At 46.3% G+C, this 19467-nt stretch overlaps 5 protein-coding genes across 5 annotated transcripts; 2 read left to right on the top strand and 3 right to left on the bottom strand.

Annotated features, from left to right (window-relative positions):
• Positions 1-3829: 3829 nt before the first annotated feature.
• Positions 3830-4845, top strand: BDW43DRAFT_311297 (uncharacterized protein; the record flags this gene model as incomplete). Its single annotated transcript, XM_032047160.1, has 2 exons — positions 3830-3994; positions 4054-4845. The coding sequence occupies 2 exons, from the start codon at positions 3830-3832 to the stop codon at positions 4843-4845; spliced, it is 957 nt and encodes a 318-aa protein (XP_031900059.1).
• A 2241-nt stretch (positions 4846-7086) lies between these two features.
• BDW43DRAFT_311296 (secretory lipase-domain-containing protein) lies at positions 7087-9644 on the top strand (the record flags this gene model as incomplete). The annotated part of the gene is made up of 4 exons (XM_032047159.1): positions 7087-7320; positions 7747-8182; positions 8300-8589; positions 9018-9644. The coding sequence occupies 4 exons, from the start codon at positions 7087-7089 to the stop codon at positions 9642-9644; spliced, it is 1587 nt and encodes a 528-aa protein (XP_031900058.1).
• Positions 9645-10421: 777 nt separating this feature from the next.
• On the bottom strand, positions 10422-11800 carry BDW43DRAFT_276745 (DUF453 domain protein). The gene has a single exon (XM_032041985.1). It carries the CDS (start codon positions 11776-11778, stop codon positions 10576-10578), a length of 1203 nt encoding a protein of 400 aa, XP_031900057.1. The 5' UTR covers positions 11779-11800; the 3' UTR covers positions 10422-10575.
• Positions 11801-14205: 2405 nt separating this feature from the next.
• BDW43DRAFT_276744 (uncharacterized protein) lies at positions 14206-14600 on the bottom strand (the record flags this gene model as incomplete). Its single annotated transcript, XM_032041984.1, has 1 exon — positions 14206-14600. A coding segment is annotated over one exon (180 nt), but the record flags the coding sequence as incomplete, so codon positions are not given.
• A 2350-nt stretch (positions 14601-16950) lies between these two features.
• Positions 16951-19252, bottom strand: BDW43DRAFT_276743 (HET domain-containing protein). The gene is made up of 2 exons (XM_032041983.1): positions 17956-19252; positions 16951-17907 (listed from the first exon to the last, which is right to left on the bottom strand). Exons 1-2 carry the CDS (start codon positions 18952-18954, stop codon positions 17416-17418), a joined length of 1491 nt encoding a protein of 496 aa, XP_031900055.1. The 5' UTR covers positions 18955-19252; the 3' UTR covers positions 16951-17415.
• Between the last annotated feature and the right edge of the window lie 215 nt (positions 19253-19467).

The raw sequence follows: 19467 nt of genomic DNA, 5'->3' as shown, positions 1-19467 counted from the left end.
ATATAGAGATCCATACTGGAGGTACCAGGCGTAAAAACCAAAAAGGGATCATAACTATTCCTGTACAACACCAAGGATCCTTCCTTTCGATGGCTTTCCGCGCACCCGCCCCTCTGACCTTCGTCGCGAAAACCGATTGCCCGAGTTGTAATTAGGTCTTTCTTTAATAGAAGCTATTCTTGAACAAAATAAAATCACTTACAGTATTCGCCGCCGTCACGATGGCAGACCAGGGGCGTCAGGGACTTGGAAATACGCATGTTGGGTCTTTGCGGGTCAAGGACGAGAGAAAGCTGGAGCCAACGGCTGAGAGAATATAACCATCTAGATATAGGTTTAAATGATATTATAGCAATGACAGCCTTATAACGTGATATGCGTATGCCTTGATTATTTATAAATAATCTTTTGATGTTACGCCGGCCGAAATCTATATTGGCCACCATGGATATCAAAGGCTGTGTTGACACATCAAGATTAGGGTTACGGTCGCCGAACTGCATCGTTGATTCAAGTCGAGTCGGCAGAGTTATGACATGGCGTACGCACCGTTTTCATAAGTACGCTAATACTCGGCGTCAGAGTCTCAGTGGGGAAGGTCGGTGGTTAGCTGATTCTCGAATGTCATCAAGACTATTATAAGCCCACATATTGTTGAGATATATGGTTCTGTATTATATCAAAAAAATTCTATTCTTCTCCCTTCATTAAGTATGGGGTGCTCTGTATATATTCACGGAGGCAAGCTAGTGTCGGCGCGCATCACTCTATAGCTCGCAATGATTCAAGTGGGACTACTCGGACAGATTGAAGCCGTCAGAGGAAGGCATACGCAGTTGGAGAACAAAAGGACGCGGGCTGAGAATAATTGAGATAGATGACAGTTCGGGATTCAGTATAAAGAACTTGATTCGCATTTATATGCCTAAAAGCACGGCTGGCTATCAAGAACCAACATAAAACACGTATGAAACAGTGTCCATTCGTTCCCTGATACATTTCCTTTGCTTCTACTCTCTTCTTCACTTTTGTTGTCCTCGGGGATACCGTATTAGATATAGTCACGTACATTATTTTAGAACGTTCGCTCATGCATTATGAGTCTCCAGGTATAGCAGCCACGGCAACTAAGAAGGAACTCTGGAGTGTTATGAATACAAGTGTGGCTACTAATATTACCTTGGTTGCAATTAGATTCAAACATAATATGTCCACACCAGGTGACAACTGTTAGTGTACAAAGACATCAAACCGCATCACAAAGCCGCGTTGGTTATTATTGTTTCTATATCGAGCGATTTGGCGGCCTTCTTGTATTCTTACATGCGAATAAAGAGAGTGGTTCTTTATATGATCTTGCATAAATAGGGCCTTATGGTCGCTCAATTAGACAGATCTCTATGCATCTCATTTCTCCAAGTTCTACGGTCATTTCATAATCACATTATCAATCTTCTTTAGTGCTGGCTCCTACAGTGATACCCGTTATGCGCCTAGCATAACCTATTTTGAGGTACTTGACAGTAAGAAGACTAGTCGCTGCTGCTTTAGCTGGTACCATGCTATTTAGTATATGTTCGATAACCCAGGATGTCGCCCAGCTACGAGCCCGATTTCAAATTCCCCTACTCTCGTGCCTCGGAAGCATTAAATTCAGAGATCGCATCTTACCTTGATGAACTTAATGTATTACCTATTGCATGGGGTGAAACTGCATTGTCACATTATATTCATGATGGTAAACAATATAAGATGAAGAAGCCGAAACATTGGCACGTCTTCTACTGCGCTAGACTGACAGCCGGTAGAATTGTGAATGGGTAGTCCCTAATGACCTTTACAATCGGGCAGTCGCACGCCTCCCAAAGGGTTGGGGTTCCTTGGTGTGACTGCAGGGCCGTACAGAAAAGGAGCAATACAAATGCATATTCCAACGAGCTGGCCATGTCAAACCCTAGCCTGAATGCCATTTTCACATGGCGAAGCCTGAACATTGTAACGGTTTTGAACCTGGTCATATATATACCTACAAGGCCTCAACTGTTATGTGAGACTTCCCCATATCATGTCAAGAGATCCCAGGCAACGTTGGTAGCAACTGTACTACGTGTTCAGGAGAAGAAATATCCCCAGACGGCAGCTCCCTCTACCGGGTGAGAATTCCTAGCCCCAAGGTATTATACGTCAACGCTCCGGTCTCTGCTGTGATCTCTTGTTTCCAAGAACCTCGAGGATGATACCTATAGAAACTTATGGTATGGCCACCTCGAAAAAATGGTCAACTACTATGGGAATGAGGAAGTATGCCGGGAGGTCTTCCTCCAGGTTATATGAGGTATGGGTCTGTATGTGGAAGTGAAATAGATCTCCATGACTTCATGACTGAACTCAGAACCCGACTGAAGCTCGAATGAACGCTGCCGGAGAATAATGCTCACCATACGAACCCTATTGCGAAGCTTTTTTGAAAGCTTCCGTTTACCCCTAGCTATCTACATACTAGGTGAAGTGCTGTATCATCGCATAGCCTATCTAGTGCCCTAACATGAGCAGGCTTGGCTCCTGTTGCTCGAGACTGTTTTCTTTATACGAAGTATGCTTTCTTTAGTTTTTCTTGATTAGGGATCAATATTTTGACAATATGAACGCTTCTTTCGTGTCCTTCATTCTCAGATACACCAAATATCATATTGCTATAAGCTTGATTAGCTTATAATTTGGATGTATCACATAACCCAATTCCAATTATAAAGAACACATCATACAACAGAGTATCGCTAGCTAAGATGCTCCCCTCACTAGTCTGAACATACTTGACGGCGGGCTGGATCGTATAAACATGATAGGGCATGGTTAGGCAAACTGTAGAGGGTCTTCAATAACCAGGAGCAGGCTACAATTACGGCCCCGCGACTCTCAAGCAGGAAACTACAGCTTGTAAACATTGACACACATCTATCATTCTATCTTCACCGTTCCCCTTGCACCTTTTTCAATTTCCCAGGCAACACCCGAGGTAACCAAGGGACTTTCCTCTTTATTTCGAGTATACTTGTACTCTTGCTTGTCTTCAGAGTTATGCAATTTTGTACGTGAGGTGTGGGCCCCCAACTCATGAGCATTTCCGTAAATTCTCTGCAAGTCGCTGTTGAGATTAGTGTATGTCTGTTAGTGTGCTCAACAAGAGTTCAACTGGATTAAGTAACGGTATCTATCTTTGGAGAATCCTGGAGAGTACCTCTAGGCTATATGGGAGACGGGGCAATGCATTAACTAGAAATGAGTTGCTCTCTGCCTATGTTTCTATTTCTTTTGTCGGTGAATGCTTCTTTCATAGATATGCCATGAGGCACATTTCTTTTCTAATATATGTTTGAGCAGTTAGGTGATTACACAAAGTTTCAAAGTTCGATAAAGAGGTGTTCAACTCAGCCATCGTTTACCTCTGAAAGGTTTTGTGTGTTCTTATTGTCGTTCCATTCAGTATTTGGCGCGGTTCAAAGGGTAGCGCATGCGATGGAAGGAATATTTCTGTAGTGCTATCTCTATGTTGAGTTAGAAGTAGAATATTTCTGGTCTCTACCGAATTCACAAAGAAAGCACCCCTTAACTACCACCTTTTGTAACTCAACCAAAGGCTATATCAGCAGTCTTTAACAATCCCCTTGTCCATAGACTCCGGCCATTAGCATAATAGCTATCGCTAGATACGTGATATCTCTGCATCTATGTGTAAAGACACATGTAAAGAGGTGGGTATATATAGTAGGCTCCCCTTCGTACGTCTCGAGAGTGTTAGACAATTTCCATCTATCGTCGGAAGTCCAAGATGTCCACCTCCAAGGTCAAGCCATCCACGGCAGCAAACTATGTCTATGGACGCACATACTTCTCAGATGCATACATTGCAGACACCCTCAATCATGCGGGGATTGCTAACTATGTGTCTCATGCAACCACATTGAGCTGCTATGGCCTTGCACCAATGTCTGAGGTGAGCAAACCAAGAGTGCATACCACATCTTACTAGTAGGGGTTACTGACAGTGTATAGCATGCGGAGATCGTTGTACCTGATAATCTTCTAAGCCAGGCATACGACGCCCTTCGACGTGCCAGGTTCAAGAGATGCGACGATAAGGACAAATGCTTGGAGAAATGCCCCAAGGGAAGCAGGCCCAAACCTAGCATTCACTTGCACTTCAGGAAGGGCGAAGGTCGCGTCGACCTGTTCAAGCACTCCACACATTTCAAGTTCATGCCCGAGCCGACCGTACGGCAGCCAGAAGACGGAGATAGAAACTACATGCTGTTGTCCGATAATCGACTGCCGGCGTTAGATGACTATCCTTTCGCGCCACTCATTACATCCCTGCCACAGTTCGAATCCCCAGCGGACAGGACCTGTGGTCGTCGACTTCCATTCTTTGGTCCAGTTCAGATCCCAAAAGTAGATCGATCGGTCTCCGCTTGGGGCTATGAGTTCTACCAGGTTGCGAAGAACCTTGCGAAGATTGAGGCTAGTCTTCGCCGTTGTAAGGATGAAGGTGTCAAGCGCAGTCTCGAAAAGAAACATGATGCCGGTATGAATGATGCTTGGTGTTGGTTCGTCTACATAAATTCTATCGCCTGGTTGTATCGTCATCATCAGAATGAATCGATAAAGGGATACCCTTTGTCCTGGAATCAACTACTGAGGGATGTGGATCAACGTCTGGTCCCTTGGCTAGACAACTGGACGCGGGATTATTTGATGCGGGGTGAAGACGATAACGAACGGTTCAAGAGATGCCTTGAGGATACGAAGAGCCTTGCCTGGGAGCAAAGGGTCCACCGGCCATCTTAATCGCGTTGTTGTGGTTCAATTTCGGGGCTTAAGTTTTTTGCCTTTGCGTTAGTCACCAATGTCGCTTTTAGAGAAAGTTCTGCTGTTGTTTTGGTTTAATATAAGGCTTTATGTTTCCACAGTATGCCTCATTAATATTAACTACCTACTTTGATATATTTTGTACCATGCTCTCCAGTATGCCATGTTTCTTGCTGCTACATCGGGTGGTTCTCGATGATCTTCTGGGGCTTCCAAATATTGCCCATCTCCTACTTATTCTCAAATATGCCAAATTAGACTCTCAGTTATGTCATGAGGACCGGTTCTGTTACACCATGGCCTAGTCTTCATTTTCATACGGAAGCACTTACGCTGGAGCGATCACTATGTTGCATGTCATCGGCCTTATGAACTTGAAGCCGGTATTAAGGAATTTGCCTCAACCATGTCGTAGTTGCTTTTCGAGACTGGTATGCTTCTCGTATCTACCACACCATGAGACATCCATGCGGCAATTGAGGCGCTATATCTCCATAGTAAGAACTCCCTAGCGGCTCACTCTGCATGCATTCAGCGTCTGTATACCTTCAGATATTCTACGCCATTCAAAAGTCAACATAGCTTTCTCCATTTTCCTGCTATTGCGTGCTGTAAATCAGACCCTTCGGGCTCCTGCTAACTGCCACTGTAGCAACCTGTCTCAGGATTACTATTTCAACCTAGTTTGATCAACTGGCATTGCAGTTTGAACGCCATAATATTGGGCCTGGAAATATCTACAATTTTGATGAATCCGGCTTCCAGTTTAGGCAGGGAAAATCCCAGAAAGTTGTTACAAAACACAAGAATACTACAGCATATATTGGAACCGGAGGATCAGGAGAATCGCTTACAGCAATTGAGTGTATTACTGTAGATGGTTAGATAATGCCCCCATTCTTTCTCTTCAAGGGCCAGTATTATATGGAGAATTAATATAAAAATCAGTCAAGTCTTCCAGACAATTATTATATTGCTCTAGTTACAAATGACTGGACAGATAATATTATTGCTTATCAATAGCTTTAATTCTTCTATGAACAGACAAAGTATCATGTCTAATATGGATCTTATTGCTTACTCTTAATAGATAACTACCAGTCCTATCTTACTGAGGATTTTACTTAATTTTGCTACCAGTATTGTATTATTCCTTGGTGTTTTCCGCCAGATCTTATACATGTGCTTCAGCCTCTAGATAGACATCCATCTCAGGTATATAAGCATTATTATTGGAGGGCTAATAATGCTACTATATAATAGAATAGCTCTATTAAAGAAAAGTCAGATTTTCTCTGTAGTATCTACACTATTCGGATACAGACTTTTAAGAGTTCTACTATATAACATGTATTTAAAAACTGTGGGATTTATCTATTGAAGCTTGATATTATTTTCCAGCCACTTTAAGGTGCTGAATCCCCAGCTCCTGATCTAGTTATCTATAATGGCAACGAGACAACAGAGCTACTAATTTGGGACCAAGAAGCTCAAGAAAATACTTAAGATAAGGCTTAACTAAAAGCTTAACTAGATACTGAACTAGGAGCTTAATCAGAAATATTATTATTTTCAAGCTCTATAACTAACTCTCCACTAATAACAGTTACTAAAATGCGGCGGAGTATTACAAAGGCATAGAAAGGTCTTGCTGTACTTTAAGCATAAGCAAATACAGCTAAGGAATATAGCAGTTTAGTCACTATAAACACTGATAAAATTATTGCTTGCTTTGGGTATAATTGGCAGGGTAGTCTTACCAATACAGAAATGGAATACCATGGGGTCTTCTGCCAGGGTCGACAAAGGTGTCGCATGCGCTGGTGCCAGCCACGGAGAGAAAAGCCACGAAGGACTTATCGCGGTAAATATATCGCGATCCTGGTGGGCACCGATGCCGAAGACTCTGTAGATGACTTCGAAGGGAGACTTCGTGTTGGTCTTGCGGGCCGGTACCGAGAGAAGTTCAGATACTTTTGAGCCAAGGTGCTAGTCTCAATTCTATCCCAGAAGGGAACAGAGAAGTATTCATCTGTCCATTGGTGGGCGGTTGTCGTGCAGTTCTGTCGGACAGTCTGTCGCACCGGGCAATGGCTGGAGCTGCTCGGTGTGGGCAAGCGAATAAGAATTGGATCAACAGATATTATATCGTCGGCATATGTTCCGCACTGGGTGGGAAAACGTAGGGGTCGTCTTAGAGACGAGAAACTACGATCCTGAATGGATAGCTGGCAGTGCTGGATTTCCACTCACGCTGAGTGCGACCAGGTGGGGCAACCAGTTGTCTTTGGACAGAGAATTGATATGGTCGGAGTCGTCTTCGGAACTAGCAGAGGAGGCATGGCAGGAAACGGCGAGCCAACACCACGCCATTATGTCACCTTTGCGCTCCCAGCCCACAAAAAGAGGTTGAGAAGTCTTCTCCAGAAAAGGGAGTTCACGTCTTATCGCAATGTAGGCCCCATGTATCCTTCAAGGGCTTGAAGTGTGCTAATATTGGTTCATATCAGACTCTCGCCCCGCAGAATTAGAGAATGGAAAGAAGGGTAGGAAGGAGAGAGCCTGTTATGGTTCCTAAGAGAAGATTTGAGATTACAATTTATGTCACCTATTCGGAGGTTAGTACACTTCATTACATTTTCTCTTGGTCGATAGGGTAGTTATCTGCCTGCAAGAAGGTCCATGGAGTGTATGTCACCCGGGACGTGCACGAACAGCCCGCGCACACAGTTACGACGATAGTTGTCCCTCAAAGCCCAAAGTTCGACCGGCTCCTCTCCTTCCAGATTGCCTATGACTCGCCTGATATCAATTTGCTCTCCCTCATACGGGATCCAGTTTGGTGTGGTCGGTGCAGCTGCTAACTGGAACCGGAATTAGCTAAGCTATTTGCTTCCGTACTTGCAGCATGGCCCGATTCTGAATATACCGGACTACGAGGGTTCCAATGCCGCGTTTACCGTGGGCCCGCAAAGTGCCTACCAGACTCTGGATTCTATCCGTGCGGCACTGAATTCAGAACACCTCACCAGCCTCAGTCCTGTGGCCAAAACGATCATGTTCGGCTACTCTGGAGGCGGTTACGCCACAGAATGGGCTTCTGAATTCCATCTCAGTTACTCACCGGAACTTAAAATCGTCGGGGCTGCGATCGGCGGTCCTCCTACTAATATTACAAAGAGCTATCTGTCCGTCAGCGGGGGACTGGCCGCAGGGTTAAACGCCTGGGCCATGCTGGGGGTAATGAACGCGTATCCTCACCTCAAGGCCTATATGCTCGACGACCTTCTACCTGAGTACCATGATGCCTTTCTTGGTAATCTGAAACGCTGCAGTCCCCGTAGTGGGGACGGAAACGACCCTCCTCCTCTCATGCACATGAATATTTCATCCTTCTTCGACAATGGTGGCTAGTTCCTATATGAGTTCAAAGATCTTTTCGACGAAATCGGCGTGATGGGCAGACACGGATTCCCCAAGTTTTTGTTGTACATCTACAAAGGCACGAATGATGACATTGCACCCACAATCGAAGATACAACTGCTCTGGTGCGGAAGTTCTGTGAGGAAGGCACTAATGTGAGGTATCTGCTGTACGCGGGGCTAGACCATACGACTGCCTTGATTTTTGATATGCTTCCAGGTTGGGGATGGATGACAGATATCTTCAACAGGATTGAGCTACTAGGCTTCAATTGGAATGACCTTGACCTTGCCGCGGATGTAGGCAAAGAAGATATATTGGAGTATTCTTTCCCTCATCAGGAAATTTTCCAATCCCCTCATTTCGGCAAATTGAAGTAAGAGGACACCAGAGGCCTTAAGAGTAACCTAGTCTTGCTTATTGGAATTGAATGAATCCGGCTATTCCCTAGACAATATATCTATACCCTTATACACTTCATCAGTACACGTTCGATGTCCTTGTAGAGTCCACTCAAATATGTTCATAAAAAAAAGTGTGTAGATTCTGAGACAAAATGACCCCGCCATCTCAATGATAAACCATTTTCCTATACTAAACTGAATGTTCAAGGGTTCATTTATGCCCAACAAAAAATAGTTAGAATGGTCTAAAATTAAGTTATAGCCCAGGGATCGTATTTATGGCATGGAAGCTGACACTCCACACCACGACTGTCTCCTTCCAGCTTCCTAACTACGCAAATGGCCAAGACCCTAGGCCATCGATCCAAGAAAGCCCGTATGGCATGGGCAAGCGAAACTTCACCCCTCGGCATCTAGACAGCGATACAGCATGGACTACGCTCAACGCTACCTTGAATGTCATCTATCCCGGCATCGAAGGACCCCTTCTATATATCGCCTTGGCACTGTTTGGCTCAGGATCGTTCGCCGATATGAACACACCGTTCTGGCAGCATATGCCAACACTGGCATCATCTACGATGGTTGTATTGACATTATCCCTTTTATACCACTTCTTGACGACCCGCACTCCTTTAAGGCGTCCCTGGGTAACCCGTGTATCAAACAAAGTGCCTCTGTTCGCCACTCAAGATGTCGGCCGCATCCTGATTCTCGACGAGACTCCCGGGTGGATGGGAGAACGCATCCGAGGGAAGATAGGGGAAAGGCGCCTGGAAATTTGTACCAGGCCTATAATGCTAGCCCATGTGATCCTAAAGAATGCCTCGTCGATAAGCTCGAGCCTGCGCCTAGCGACCAGTTTTGCATCCAAGGAGATGGCTTTCTGGCATGCCACCTCTGATCCCGCGAGTTATACCAAGCTCCGATTACATATCTGTTACCAATGAGGAGCTACCAGTACGTGTAACAGATAGTGTTCGGGGTGAGTATAAGAACCTTCTGGGCCCTCCAAACTATATAGTGGAAACAATTTATCCGGCAAAAATACCCGCGCTAGTTTGGCATACTGAGATCTTAATCCTCAGGTTGTGCCTCAATGCTAGCCGTGATATCAATGACGTTGCGGACGCCATCGGAGATATTGTTTCCTTCTATGGGCAAAAGAGCGAGAACAATGGAGTCTGGCAAGGGTTAGTGAACTCTCTGGAAAAGGAACATTGCAAGTACAAGGAGTACTTATTGAACCAGAGGGGCAAATGGCACGGAGACAATAGTGGATAGGTTACGCAGAAAAAGGTCCTAGAACAGTTTAGCACAAAAAGGGACCGCAAGGTGTATATGCAACAGCTCCGTGAGATACTCCTGGAGGAAGGCAAACCCCGGGAAAAGGCGCATTGACAAGAATAAAGGGAATACGGCACGGTTGAGTTATGTGTCTGAGTTTCCAGCATCCTAATTTCAATGCAAGATGGGGTTACCTGCAAGGGTTTCACCGGGGAGCATCTATATGATCTCATACATATACTACTCAACACCCGAGCATTTATAGCGCATTGGCCATGCTTTTTGCCTCTGAAATTTCCATCCTACCTAGTCATATTTTTACATTTGTTCCTTGTCCATCTCTTACTTTTTGGTTATTGGCTTTCATGTTCTACTTGTCTCTCTTCTGCCTTTGGGACCAGACTATCCTCTATGCCGTACGTTGTACTAGTGAATGTAAGCCTTGATATGCAATGGTTTTATAGTACACATTGAGTCTAGAACTAGAAAGACATCTCTTCTTCGATGCAACTGCAGTCCATAAACATAATCCAGACTAATTCCAGTATACATATGAAACAATCTACCCCATACAGCTAGGCCCGGTGGCACGGTCTAGCACTTCCAAAACACCTTCCCCTCCATCAACCTCCTCGCAGTTCTAAAAACCGTCGCATGACCCAAGCTCCCATCTTCCTCAAACTGAGCCCCAACAACCAACTTCCCACTAGCATGACCCAGCGTAATTCCAGCCGGATCAACAGGCTTCTCGCTCGTCACTCCAGCCACAAGACTTTCCGGCACCCGCGCAGCAGCAGCCAACGCCAGCGCAACCGTTATAGGCACGGCCTTATGCGGCTGACCCACCGAAAGCGCCCTCACAAGAATATCCACGTCTGCCCCCGTCTGCCCCTGCTCCGAAGCCCGCGTATTCGGCACCGGAGAAGAAACAACGCCAATCTTAGGCACACTCCCCGGCACATCTTCAGGAGAGTCGGCAATTCCCATCGCAACACCCGCCTGTCTCCGTATTGAATCCAACCGAGCCAAAAGCGTCGGATGCGCATCGATCTCCTCGGGCGTGATATTCCCCTCCACGCCCATCTCCGACGCAAGAACAAAACAACACGGATTACTAACATCAATACACGTCGTCCGGATCCCATCAAACTCATCCACCACCTTCCCAGTCGGAAACAACTGCCCCGTCTTCGAGCCCGCGGGATCTAAGAAATCCAGCTGGATCTTGGCAGCCGTGCCCGCAACACCATCGATCGCGAAATCCCCCGATGCGGCCGCTTCGCCGTCTACAACGGGGAATCGGGATCGGATGACTTTGCCCGTGTTAGTGTTTAGGATGCGCAATTCGACGTCCTCGGGTCCGTTAGAGCGGACGGGGAATAACCTCGAATCGACCGCAAAGGGCCCGATGGCACTAATCATGTTCCCACAGTTGCTGGAGTAGTCGACGTGTGCATTTTTGACGCCTAGGGATATGAATGTGTAGTCGATGTCGACATCGAGGTGCGTTGATTTGCCCACTACGCATATCTTTGATAAGCTTGAGATGCCACCGCCGAGGCCGTCGAGTTGACGGCCGTTTGGATCCGGGCTGCCGATTACGCGGCGGAAGATGTCATCCCATGCTGAGCGGTCGGTGGGCAGGTCTTCTCTTTTGAAGATTACGGCTCGCGAGGTTCCGCCGCGGTAGTAGGCGGCTGGGAGGCTTTTTTGGGGTTTACTCAGGGTTGAGAGTGGTGCTGGGTTTAAGCGGAGGGTTTCGAAGATCGATTGGAGGGGTATGCGTCTGAGTAGCATGTTGTATACTGGTTAAAGGGGTGTGAGAATGACAGGTGTTTGCTAGACTAGTATGTGACTTATTATGTCGTTTCAGCTTTCCAGTTGATGCGTAACCTCGGATGGAAGCGGGCCAATCATCGTCCACGGAATGCAGGGTAGCAAATAAGGTTAACTTCTTAGGTCAAAGTATGAGTTGCTTAAACGTATTCTTCTACAAGTCCTCTACTGGGTCTCTAGACAAGGAAACAAGATATCCCAGGTATACTATACAAGATATACCAAGGCTACACATCAAACTACACAAACAACCCCTTTGTGCCCCTTTCAACCTTACAATCATACAACAATCCAATATCTCCCCGCACAACTATCAAATAACCCCCACACCCCCTCATAGATAAATCACAAACACCCCAATCTCCAAAAACAACAACAGCAACACAGCCTATCCCTCCCCTGACCTTCAACAACTCCCCGATATCCAAATAAAACTAATAAAAAAAAATACCCAAAAATGCCCCCCACCCTCCAAACACACCTTACCCAAGACCCTGGCCTTCCAAATCCGACTCCGACGCCCTCATACTGGCAAACCCCACCCCACCCCCTCAGCACCCACCAATCCCCCAAAACCGACATCGCAATCATCGGCTCCGGAATAACCGGGCTCTCGGTCCTGCTTACCCTCCTTGAGAATCACAATCACCCGGATCTAACCATCACGGTTCTCGAAGCGAGGTCTCTCTGTTCGGGCGCGACAGGCCGGAATGGGGGGCAGTTAGCTACGAATGCGGGCGAGGAGTATCTGTACCTGGTGGAGAGGTATGGGCGGGCAGGAGCCGGGGATTGTGCGGTTTACGTTTGAGAATTTGGCAAGGACGAGGGCGTTAGCGGCGGGGTTTGCTGTGAATGAAAGTGAGGTGCAGGAGGTGGTTCAGATGAGGGTTTTTTCGGAGGGTGGGTTTGAGAGGTTTAGGAAACGGGTGGAGGCTCGTGGAAATTGTCTGTCATCGCGGATTCTGGCAGGGCTAACACAATTGTGGCTTCATCAGACTTACTATATCGCGCTCTCCTCGGCCAATACCATCACATACGACCATAGGGTGTGGAAAACAGGGCTTCCCGTCCGCTCAGCCGTACTTAAGCCACCTATTGAACGCAGACGACTTAGTAATGAGCCCTTTGGAAGTTGCTGCTTTACGGGTGAGCGCCGCCAAGTCGCAGGATGAGTGTGGGTGATTTGGGTGATGTTGTCCAGAGCGCGGGTGAGGGAGTGGGTGAGCGAGTGGGTGAGCTAGACAACCTGGTCGAATTTTTGTGAAGTTAAGTAGGGGCACTTAACCTGTTTATCCATCACTTTTTTATCCCTTCGAGTTACACGTTCTCAAGAAACAGCTTCAAGTGCGATCCTATACAAAAACCAACCATGTCACGTGGTAGAGACTCGGTGCTATCTGAGGAAAGATAGAGAAAGGTTGATAAGCTCCATAAGCTTGGTGAATTATATGGTTTTACCAGAGAGTACCAGCAAGATATAAAAAAGAAAGAGAATAAGATATGCCACAAAAAGAGAGTCCTGGCTACTGATAAAAGATATAATAGAGCTGTTAAAAATTGGAAAATATATATAATTAAAATATACTATATTTTTATTTAAGAGATATTTCTATTTCAAGTCTAGATAGATAATGGCCTAAAATAAACCTGAAGATAGATATTTCTTAAAGCTGGAGTCAGATTCTTTCAGTCAGATCTTGAAACTCTTTTCTAAGAGTTTTATCTGTCTATATAAAGAGAAAATATTTTTTTAATATAGTATAGACTATAATTTATCCTGCTTTATTACTGAATAAGAGAGAAAAATCAGTAGAGTTATCTCTAAGAGTATTAAAAGTAATATTTAAAATATATATTATAAATATTTTATTTTCTTTCTGATATATAAATACTTACTTATCTATTTATTAAATATATCTATAATATATTGATACTGAAGTATATTTGTCCCAGATTGAATAACGATTCGGTCTGATGGCCGTACAGGATACCCTGCCCCAGGTGCATGGACAATCGGCCACCGATGAGGAACATCAGGCCATCAACGGTTTGGTTTTCAACGGGAAATCTGAACCCTTTACGTACAGAGTCTTCAGCTATAAATTAGCGAATTGTTAGTAGTAGTAGGAGATCAAGAATCAGTCTCCTGTCGGAATAGTATCTACTGCCTGCCTTTGATCTTTCTCTCCCTTCTAGCCTACGTATCCTTACCTAGTTGACAGGTCTTCTACCCTGAATAGTAGATACCCTTGACAGAGGGCACAGCCGCCTTGCTGCAAGTCTGCCTACACTTATGCATGGTGCTTATTATGTCAACGAATCCATTAGGCTGAAGACTAGTAAGGAGCGGCCTGCCACTGCCAAGCTTACTCGATAGGCTCGTTGTCAGAGCCTTAGGTCGAAGTCTGCCTGAGGCACCATGACTGCTTTATTCACTGTTAATCGGATCCCACAACAACTGATATCCCACAGTTCCTGTATGATAGAATCCTTCCTTTCTTTCTCTTTCCTTCTCTACGTTTGATGTTTCGTTAGATTGCCACTTTAGATATAATTCATACATATTATCAAGGTATATAGGATCATCACACTCGTGCGGAATCTGGATTGCCATTTACCAATGGATGCCGTGAGGGTGACTAGCAAAGAAAAGACCAATTGGCCGCCCTCAGCCCCACTGGAACAACAGAAGATCAATTTATGATGGATGCTAGGACCACATGCGTGTATTGGGCCTTTGACAGTAGCCTCAGCCAAAGAACAGATACCAGCGACAGTGGAACGACCTGACCTTCCTTGGGTTCCTAGGATTCAGTTATCTAGCTATGTGAGGAATAAGAATGTTGATCTACTCCAAGCGGGAAATGCTTTTCCAACAAATAGTAAGGTATCGGTGTTGCCTGTGAGACAATTCCATAGTTAGTTCAAAGTCAGTGTACTCAGTTGGGGCTGAACCCATGCGCTCGCGGGTTCATGCTCTAGACAGAGTGGTCAACTCGGAGAGCATACCACTCTCCCAACTTGGAGGGTTTCAAAGAGACCATGAAGGAGAGTAGCTTTATCAGGAGAAATGACAATATGGCAACACCATATACTGCCAACACGTCCCAATCCAAAAGTGCAGCAAGTAGACCAGACTTGGAATCTGATTGCAAACATCCGAGATTTTCACCATAGTTCAACTCACTCACCATGTCACCTTGGGCCCTGTGGATTCATGTCGTAATGTTGACGGGCTGAACGGGCTTCGAATGCTCCTGCAACCTGGCGAGTAATATGCCGGCATACCTTTGGATAATACCTCCTCGATCCAACTTAGCCTGCTTGGAGAATCCGGGAAGAAGGGCGCGCTGGTGGCGTATGTGCTTGTCTGGCGGTCCACACAAGATGTTATTTTGATCCAAAGCGTTAATCAAGGCGGGCTGACTGTGGCCGACTGTCCTGGGGTCGGCGACGGCTCTAGATGTGGCTTACGGCCTCGGCGTGATGGTAAAGTAGCTTATTAGGTTCGACATAAATGACAGGACCATAGCGCTTGTGAAGCTCTAGCACCTTTATGTGTACCTGACCTCGTTAGAAGTTTTGAGTATAGTGTACTCCTGAAGCTGCTTATAGATTGGGCCCTGAGTAGTTGTGTAGTGGGTACAGAAAATGATTGTAACACCAGGAGCAGACCAGAATAGTCGGTATCTACAAACCCATGTAATTCAGCGCATTTAAAAAGACTTAATGTGCCGGAAGTATGAGAATTACAGCAAAATAAAGGCGAGAATGACTTCGGGCACTGTAAAACTATAGCCAACCTGTGTTTGTCTGATGATCCCGCTGAAGGTATTAACAACACTTACGTCCATTGTTATTAAGATTTTGCTATTCTAGTATAGATAAAGCAAAAAGGACATGAATAAGAACAAAAAGCTAGTCTCGTGTAGAACTGGGAAAGGGATAACTGATGAGTATTTAGCAGTCTTTCTTCTCTGGCCAGTGACTGACTTGGGGGGGGGGGGGGGGGAATCTGCCCATTGTAGTCGCTGACCATTATCTAGGAAATGCTCAGAGAGAGAACATCTCAGGAACCCAGCGGGCTGCGAACAGTACGATCTGCTCAGGTCTGCCTGTACCAGAGATGAACACAGAGGATAAGTCTATTATAACAGTCACAATGATCTAAGATTACTTTAATGTCTTCCAGAGAGTAATTTGGGATATTAGGGACAAGGCAGGTCTTGAGGAGAAAGCCGAAAGTGTCAAAGATACTATTACAGAGCTTGACCATATCTTAGTTGAGAGGCCACGATCGGATCCAAGTGTAGGAGTGCCTACTGGTACTCGAACCTCTGAGACGTGGCCCAGGGCGCTCTCGAACGACTCCATTACTTATTGTTGAATTCCTGAATAGAGAACAGTGAGTGAAAGACCTTCGAAGTTTACATTAGAGAGTTACTTGAAAGGAGCTGTGAAATCCTGAGGGCAGATGAGACCCTTCCGTACGAGAAGACTCAGACTGTTTTATTTTCTGTGTTCAAATACGGAGAAGTTCTCAAACTGATAAATGGTCTGCGCTGCTACTCATAGAAACTCTACAGTCCCCACAAACAGGCCCCCAGCAGAGATGCGTTGGTGGGTGTGGCAGTGGCAGTGTATGCGCGCTTCCTTGGCTACAGTGGATATGACCACTTTCCTGTACGTAGTCGCATTCAATAGGAAGACAAACATCCGGAAATTGGGTAGCCTCTTCGATTGGGTCTATTTTGCTTGCATTCGGGATATCTACATTGGGAAAGACGGGAGGCACGTAACCCGTACGTTCCAGCTGGGGCAGATTTATTAACTAGTTAGTTAATTACTTTAATTAGATAATCGAATAACCTGCTTCTCTCGCCTAATCTGATCAAAACCTTGCCCAGAAAACATGGTAACAGTTAGCACTGTGTGTCTGCGGGTCTGCTGGTTTATTCGTTCCAGCGCCAGCATGAAGACAGTCTCTTTCCGCCACTCATGAGGACCCCGCATCTTTTCGTAAAGTCTCTGGATGACCAGGCAGGTATACTGCCCGGTCTTCAGGGTGTTGTTATGTATTGATAAACCTTCCTTCACAGTCCCAATCGAGTCATCCTGGCCAGGAATGAAAATCTCACTGAACGGTTCGGTACGGACGTCGAGATCAACCAACCAGCCCTCAATCTCGATCTCATCTTCATGGGAACTTAGGAAGTGCAATTCGAGTTCGTTGTCTGAGGTATAGGGAGAATGGCCATCAGCAGTATCCAACAATTTTTCCGGGTAAGCGACTTCCCCCTCCCATCCCGTCCAGCTCCAACTCGGGAACTCTGCTCGGCGTCTTGGGCTGACGCCCCTCCGGTGCATCCAAGCTAAGGAAGATGGGTGGCTTCGTAATGGAAGGCCATGTACGAAACCTTCTGGGAACAGCTGCCTTTGTAAGAATGTGAGCATCCCTCGGAAGGCGTTGAGGGAATCGCTTTCATTGGTCATGTAGCGACTTGTGTAGGTTCCTAACAGGTTACAAAAGATAGATAAGCGTCTCATAGAACCTTCATCATGACTCGGTTGTGGGGCCTTCGAGACCTAAAGCGGATATCAGTGAGGGTCATTGGCAGGCCCTACGGGAGCCATCCTTACAGGGACAGCCGCATACAGCTTCTGAAGCTGCAAGCCGTGGGGATGGATTCCGAAAGGCTTGTCGGGAAACGTAGTGACGTCCAATCCTTCTTCAACCTCACAGACGAGACAGTTGAATACTACTTGACTTGGAGTGAAAACTAGCGACCGTCTAGACAGCAATTCCTCTTGCATCGTCCAAGCGCGGCGCGACCATAGAGCCCCCGCTCTCTCTAGAGTGTAGTGCTGTGGGATGGTAAAGAGAGTGACACCATCGATGTTCTCTTTGACTTGAGCCAAGCGTGGAACGGATACGCCGGGTAAGCCAGCGTTCGCATGCTTGCCGGTCAGTGCAACAATGGTAACAGTTGCACAGCTGTAGATTGTCGACATCATGTCCAGCTGTTTGATCTTGGCTTTCATTTGTGATGGCGTAAGCGTGGGAGACTGATCGATGCACAACGCATCAACCTAAGAAAATCAATCAATAGGGATTGAGTAGTGCGAGAGTGGACATACCCATAGGTAGCGTCTACCCAAAGCTTGCGCCACCTCAATGGCATCTTCAATTGTTTGCGGAAGGCACCTGTTCTCGAGCGCTTGACAAGCTGGCTCTACGCCTCCCCAGACATAGCTCAAGGCAACATAATCGCAATCTCGTGGACAAGGAACGACGGTTCGCTCGACCACGTCGATCATCCGAGTCGTGAGTAGTTCCGGCGGTTTCTCGATGTGGCAGTAGCTGCGATGCCTCTGTAAACAATAGTTGAGAGCTTGTCGAACTCTGGACCAATCGAGGGTGTTTTCGAGTGGTCTGAGACCGAATAGCCTTCGATCGGGTGCCGCAAATCGAGATTCTAAGGCAATTGCAGGCCCAGTCATGTACCGGTCTTTGATCTTTGAAGCGCCAGAAATGAGCGGATCGTAATCCGGCAAAAGAGTGGTACCCCTAACACTGGTAGTGAACCCCAGTATGATGGCGCATTGGTTTCTCAACTCTTCCGGGATCATCTCCCAACCTACTGTTCGTAGATATGTACGGTATGGCTCGAAGTATATGTCTGGTTCACCCGTTCGTCTTACCCGCGCTGACTTCACACCCCCGCCGTCGAAACGGGCAAGTTCGACATATCTTGGTAGAATGCAGTAAAGCATGCGGCAAAACGGGCAGGATGGCGTCAGAAGAAGCGAACTAGGGCGACCAAGGTAAAGTCTGGCTTCGGCAAAATCCTTATAATACTGTGTCACAGATGAGAGTTGGCCATCGCGTTGGATTTCATCCCAAGGTTGGAAATTCATGAATGAGTTAAGGATCCTGGAGTTAGAGCACCGAGCGCACAACGAACTAGGCTGCTGCTGGAGGGCAATAATTTGCTGAGCATCCTGAGGTGAAAGTCCTGACACTGGGCGGCCTGCGCCGGCAATGCTAACAGGGGTTGTCTGTGACCTTCCCTGGAGCAATGGACAAGGCTCATCCATCCGTTCAAGGGTGCGACAGTAGAGACATAATCTGCACATTGTTTGGGGGATTTCTGGGAAGCGCTTTGAGTGAGGATGCCTTGCAGGGGCGCGAGGCCGTCAAATCCTGTTAAGCAAGCTACAAGACGCAGCCTTATCACACAGGTTCGCAGCCTCAGTAGACGTGGGTCTTTTTGACTGGACTTGTATTCCTACTCGGTTTAACGCATGTGTGCCAAGCTAACGCGACACCAGGCTATGCATCATCAATCTCCCTCAACCAACTATTGGAGGTGAGGCAGAAGGATTCCTAGCAGCTGACCGTCGCGAGGCTGAACGGACCCGGAGAAGAGCTATATTATGTAGCCTCTCTGTCGTTCTATCTTCTACTCTTACCGTGCCTCCTTCATTTGCCCTGTACCCAACACCGAATATTGTCCGCTTCAGCGCTCTTGAATCGTATATTCTTCTAGCACTATTGCTCGAAGGACACCGTCGTCAGAAAAGACAAAGTGAGCGACACGGTACGCAGAACCCTACTAATTAGAAAGTATGAGCTTACACTAGTAGCAT

Source organism: Aspergillus alliaceus (assembly GCF_009176365.1).
Source record: "Aspergillus alliaceus strain CBS 536.65 unplaced genomic scaffold BDW43scaffold_23, whole genome shotgun sequence".
In the NCBI taxonomy this organism is placed as follows: Eukaryota; Fungi; Ascomycota; class Eurotiomycetes; order Eurotiales; family Aspergillaceae; genus Aspergillus; species Aspergillus alliaceus.
This window is presented reverse-complemented; position numbering and strand designations above follow the sequence as displayed.

What these genes read in the sequence shown, in the direction of transcription:
- BDW43DRAFT_276743 (XM_032041983.1), bottom strand. Translation starts at nt 18,954, where the DNA reads ATGTGCAGATTATGTCTCTACTGTCGCACCCTTGAACGGATGGATGAG. An exon ending in TGGGTAGACGCTACCTATGG is followed by an intron (nt 17,908 to 17,955) that starts GTATGTCCACTC and finishes TGATTTTCTTAG; the next exon opens with GTTGATGCGTTGTGCATCGA.
- BDW43DRAFT_276745 (XM_032041985.1), bottom strand. Translation starts at nt 11,778, where the DNA reads ATGCTACTCAGACGCATACCCCTCCAATCGATCTTCGAAACCCTCCGC.